This window comes from Hyaena hyaena, unplaced genomic scaffold, assembly GCF_003009895.1.
Source record: "Hyaena hyaena isolate Hyena2069 unplaced genomic scaffold, ASM300989v1 scaffold_438, whole genome shotgun sequence".
Lineage (NCBI taxonomy): Eukaryota > Metazoa > Chordata > Mammalia > Carnivora > Hyaenidae > Hyaena > Hyaena hyaena.
In genome coordinates, this window is record NW_024081071.1 from 762,985 (window position 1) to 768,984 (window position 6,000).

General features: G+C 48.4%; 1 protein-coding gene across 1 annotated transcript in view; it reads right to left on the reverse strand.

The window, feature by feature from the left end:
- The window catches only part of RNF149 (ring finger protein 149), a 35,673-nt gene extending 30,308 nt beyond the window's left edge, over window positions 1–5,365 (reverse strand). The window contains exon 1 of the mRNA XM_039253120.1: window positions 4,759–5,365. Coding sequence (XP_039109051.1) covers window positions 4,759–5,215 — 457 coding nt within the window. The 5' untranslated portion in view covers window positions 5,216–5,365. The remainder of the gene's footprint in view (window positions 1–4,758) is intronic.
- Window positions 5,366–6,000: the final 635 nt, after the last annotated feature.

Below are 6,000 nucleotides of genomic sequence, written 5' to 3' on the forward strand. Positions count from 1 at the left end.
AGACACCTTCTCCATCAACATGTCCTTCAAAATTCAACCTTTCTGGGAACTGTCTCAGCTAATCCCACCTTCTATGCGCCTGTGAGGTGCCATTTTGTCTTCCTACAGCACCAAAACACATTAATTCAAATCCAAATTTTTGAATAATTTGAGTATAGCATTAAACATCATCAAAATTTATTATTCATAAAAAACTATTTACCATGCTCTGCAAATGCAAAATGCACATCTTCCTTAACACTAGGGACTTCTACATCTTTGTCATCTCTCTCCATCCCAGCTCTGGCCCCTTCCTCAAACAAAGCTCTGAACCTTAACAGTACTTGGCACTCAGTAAACACCTGTTAATAGAATGAAGTTAACTGTATACAGAATGAATGAATGAATCTATTTTTAAAAGGCCAAGATTTCAGCTAAAGCATCATCCTATTTATTTACTTATTTGAAGATTATTTAAGTAATCTTCACACCCAACGTGGGGCTCAAACTCACGACCCCCAGATCAAGAGTCACATGCTGTACAGACTGAGCCAGCCAAGCGTCCCCAAGATAATCCCATTTATTAACCGACAATAACTACAATAAGGCCAATACTCTATAAAAGCTTTTAATGGTTTGACTTGTACCAATTTTTACTCATCTTGGTCAAAATAACTTCTAGTTACCCTTGGAATACCTGCTTTATATGTCCTTTCTTTGTTTCCTAAGCACTGATGCATATAATTCTGCCAAGGTCCAAACCATATTATCTAGAAAGTTGTTTATCGCTCCTACCATGCCCCAAACTCCTCAAAGGTATGCATGTGTCTTACGCATTTCTATCCCTGAGCAAGCACAATACTTGACCCAAAGTGGCTGCTCATTACTGTCTGCTTAAGTAAAGGAAATTAAAATTAACAGAGAATTAATTAAACAGTCCTTATAGTTGTTCTCATAGAATATTTTCCTGAAGTCATGATTTTTTTTTTTAGAACCACAATAAAAACTGATTTAAGCCCAAAATATCTTATACTGGGTTTAGTAGAGTGAAGCAACGGATTTTTAAAAAATGAGAAATTCTCCTTGAGATTTGGGAAAAGACTATCGCGAATGAATTTTACAAGCAGCCACCTCTACCTATTTTGAAGGACACCAGTGCTACACAGGAACACCCAAACCATTGAAATCTGCGGTTTTTACTGTCTCTAGCCACATTCTGAAAAAATGCAAGAAACCTAAACTTGAGCTGCATTTAAGGTTCTGTGTAACATTTCAAATTCAAGTATGTCAAAGCCAGTTTGTCTTCTGTCTTAATTCCATTCTTTCCACCCTAAGTGGTACTCCATTCTCAAAATGTCAAGATACATTTGTACCCTTGTCCCCAGTTGGGCCAAGTTCTGTGAAGGTCATTCCTTTGGTCACCACTACAGTACTGGCCCTTATAGAGGTGACCCTTGAGCAACACACATTTGAACTGTGTAGATCAACTTACGTAAGGAATTTTTCCAATAAATACAGTATGTAAATGTTTTTCCCTTATGATTTTAATAACATTTTCCTCCTTCTAGCTTACTGCAAGAATCCAGTATATAATGCATATGACATACAAAACATATGTTAATTGACTGTTTATGTTATTGATAAAGTGTCCAGTCAACAGGAGGCTATTACTGGTTAAGTTTTGGGAAGTCAAAAGTTATACACAGATTTTTCGACTGCATGGGGGGCTGGCACCTCTAAGCCTTGTGTTGTTCAAGGGTCAACTGTATTTCTACTTGGACTAGCCCAACAGTCTGAGGAGAGTCTCTTAAGATTTTCCTGTCTAATCCCCTGATCACAATGCTACCAAATTAATCTCCCTTTAAGTTAGTGGCTCAAAATGTTGGATGATTCTGTCATCATTTTTACCCCCCAGACATTTGGTATTATGTGGAGACATTATCAGTTGCCAACACAGGACACTACTACTGGATCTAGTAGGTAGAGGCCAGAAACCCTAAACATCCCATAATGCACAGGACAGCCTCTCCCACAAAAAAGAATGATCTGGCTATACATAGATCACTCTGTTACCTTAGTTAGGCCAGTCAGTTTCCTCATCTGTGAAAAGCGGTTAAACCTCAAAAGGCTGTCAGGAGAATTAAGTGAGGCCACACTGCACAGAGATCACTAAGCACAGTACACACACAACTGGGTACTTTCACATGGTTAAAAAAAAAATTGTTAAAGCTGTTACTTCTGTCTTTTTTCTCAAACAGAATTATTGTCCCAGAAAAGGGCTAGAGTGGACACTCACAATAGGAATAGAAACTCACAAGAAGAGGATTCAAAATAAATATCGATGAGGTGTTTTTCTGGGCCTGGATAAATTCTATGTCAATAAAAAAAGCAAGCAAGGTGACCGGACCATGGTAAGAGCAAGGGCTATTTTAGCCTGGGAAAATGTTAATGTCATTATCAAAAAACGCAGTAAACAAATTTAGAAAATTGTAGCTGATGAGTCTGTCATTGAAGAGAAAAAGTCCTGGGTACCTGGGTGACTCATATGATTGAGTGTCTGATGCTTGGTTTTGGCTCAGGGCATGATCTTGTGGTTTCTGGGTACAAGGCCCATGTTAGGCTCTGCGCTGATAGTGTGAAGCCCACTTGGGAGTCTCTCTGCCCCTCCCCTGCTCTCTCAAAAATAAACAAAAGAGAGAGAGAGAAGAAAGAAAGAAAGGGTCCAAATGAAGATGTTATAGACTCTAAACAGACTGCAAGGACCCAGAATCAGAATCCTGACACAGTAACCTCTTTTTTTTTTGACAGAATTACTAAAATCAGGAGACACCATCGATAGGATGTATCAGGAATGCTCTGTGAAATGGCTTTTCATTGCAGTCGTATGGAAACATGGCTTGGGTAGACTTGTAATCACTGTAATAACCCCACCAAAGGTGGTGGGTACCTCACCCATTGCCACCACATGAGTATCTGTTCCCATTTCCTCTCCAAACCCACTTCCTTCTGTTGCAGCTGAGGAATTTCCTTTACTATCTGAAGCCACCACCCCCCTCCCCCCCACAAAGTATCCTGGACATTGACCGGACTCTTGTGGTTACCTCTTCTCTATCCCGGATACAGCACTTCCATCCAATATCAAACATGCCTTACCATTGTTCACCCTACCCTCCTTTGCCCTATAGTTTCTGCCCATTTTTCAGCACCTCCTGAGCCCTCCCAAGTCAAGGTTTTTGGAAGAAGTGTTCTAAGTCTCCATTTTCTCACCTCTCAACTGATTTCCATTCCCATCAATGCTAAAATAGGCCAAATCCAAAGTCACTTTTCTGTTCTCATTCTAGTTAAGTTCTAACTTGCCTTTAAGATCTCAAAACGAAGGGGTGCCTGGGTGGCTCAGTGGGTTAAGCCTCTGACTCTGGCTCAGGTCATAACCACAACTGCTCGCGAGTTCGAGCCCTGTGTTGGGTTCTGTGCGAACAGCTCAGAGCCTGGAGCCTGCTTCAGACTCTCTTCCCGTCTCCTGCTTGCTCTCGGTCTCTCTCAAATACAAAATAAAACATTAAAAAAAAAAAAAAACAAATCAAAGCAGAATTAAAAACAAAAGTACAGGAAAAGGGATGTCTGACTTGCAGCAGCAACTTTTAAAAAAAGACTTTAGTCACAGTAAGTTCAGACGGAGTCAAGATCTTAGAAGTTATAACAGAAACATGTAGACTCTGCTGTGTACTGCTCCTATGGGACTCGGAACTCAGTTCTGAGGAGGTCATGCAAAATAAGACTTTTAATGTCATCACTCCTTGAAGATGGAACCTGTTGAGGGGAATAGGTGTGTGAGAACCGTTGCCTGGCAAAGAACAGGATTTTTTACTGAATGAACAGAACTTGATAATTTTTTTTAAAATTTTTTTTAATGTTTTTTATTTATTTCTAGGAGAGAGAGAGAGAGAGAGAGACGGCGTGAGCAGGGGAGGGTCAGAGAGAGAGGGAGTCACAGACTGAAACAGGCTCCAGGCTCTGAGCCCGACGCGGGGCTCGAACCCACGAACCGCGAGATCATGACCTAAGCGAAAGTCGGACGCTTAACCGACTAAGCCACCCAGGCGCCCCAGAACTTGATAATTTCATCTAAACTCAAGGCTCAAGGCATCTAACTGGGATGAGCGCCAGTATTAACCTTAGAGTGTGAGAAAGCATACCCGAACTTAAATCCACATTTTCTGACTCAAAAGTTTAGAATATTCAGACACGTTTCAGAAGAGTGGAGAAAACAGAGTGCCACCAAAGGACCACTTTACGTTGGTGAAGGGACTGCCAGGTCTTGGAGTGCGCTAGGAAAGAGCTTCAATTCTCACCCCACCTGACTGGGAAACGATGAATGGAAAGGGACCCATGATTAGCAATCATGAGACCTTCCACCACAATCCTCTTTAGGTGGGTTTTAACTTCTTTCTCTCCCCCCACTGCCCTCCTCCAGACGGCCCCTCCCTTCAATTCAAAAGCCCAAGGCGAAGATCTGATTTTGTCTGGAGGCCGGTCTAACTCCCTACCGTGTCCCGGGGGCGAAGGGCGGGGGGGGGGGGGTTACATACCGCAAACCTAGAGCTTACCCGCCGTAGTTCCCAACGGCCAGAGGCCATCAGAGTCGCACCCCCGGCCCCTTTTCGGCTTGCCCCTGGGGGCGGGGGGTGGTTCAAAGCCGAGGACTAGAGGGGCCGCCGGCCATGTCTAAACTGCAGAGTTCCCCCGGCCACTTCCCCGCGACCCCCGACCTCGGCTCACCCGCGTGGGACATGGGCACAGTGAGGTTCCCGTGGCTCTCCTCGTTGTAGAGGACCACGGCTGAGGCGTTCCTCCGTGCAGCCACCAGCACCTTGTCCTTGAAGGTGCAGCCACCGCGCGCGACCAGGGCGACCCAGGGCGCGGCTCCTCGGCCGCCGGGCGCGGGCACGAGGAAGCGCGTATCTGGCGCGCAGCCCTCGGGGTCGCGATCCGCCGCGCGCGGGACGCCCACCAGGCCCTGCGCGCCCTCCTTGGGCGAGCTATCGCCGAAGCGGCCGCTCTCCGAGACGCTCCACACGGTGCGGTTCGTGTGCGGGTCGACGTACTCGGTGCTCACCACGGCGGAGTACCACTCGAACGCCCGACCCCGGGCCCCGGGCGCGCACACAGCCAGCGCCAGCAGCGCCAGCGTGCCCCGGGCCCCGACGCCGGCCTCGGACCGCCGCCGCCAAGCCATGGCCCCACCGCCGGGCAGTCGGGGAGGAGACCGGGGCGGGAGCTGCGCGACTCCCGGGGGCCAGAGGACGCGCGCGTGCGAGCCGCCGGAGAGCGAGGAGACTATCGCGCTCTCCGCGGAACCGTGAAGGGCCAGGCCAGGCGGCAGGCGGGGCCGTGGCGCACGCGCACCTGGCGGAGCGGGGCGTGGGGCGGGGCTTTTCCTGGCCCCTCCTCACCGGGGACCCCGGAGCTGCGCGCGCCGGCGGGAGTCCGACCGTCTCAGAGCCTGAACGTGACCGGTCCCGGCAGCCGGGCGGTCCAACCACGCAGGGAGCGGTGCTGGCGACCAGCTCGCCGGCTTGCGTCACGGGGGGGGGGGGGGGGGGGGGGGGGGGGGGGGGGGGGGGGGGGGGGGGGGGGGGGGGGGGGGGGGGGGGGGGGGCGCTAGTGGTCAGGCGCCGAGCTTGTGTAACAGAACCTGGAGGGCCCCCGGAGCCAGGGCAAGTGGCCGTCGGAGAAACGGAAGCTCCTCGCCGTGTGGGCCCGGGAGGCGTCGGAGCGCGGTTGTGTAGAGTCGCCCAGCGCCTGTTTATCAGGAATTGACAGTGGAAGGCACTTGGCCGGGGCCTTGCTTGTCTAGAACCAAGCTGCATATATTTTCCAGATACGTTTGGTGGCCGATTTTGTCGCTTCTCTGTACTCCCAACAACCTTTTCTGTTATGGTATTTTATGTACAATCTGTAGTTTTGAAATAAATGCATCGAACTATCTATCTAGATGGGCACTTAAATTGTACAGCAATA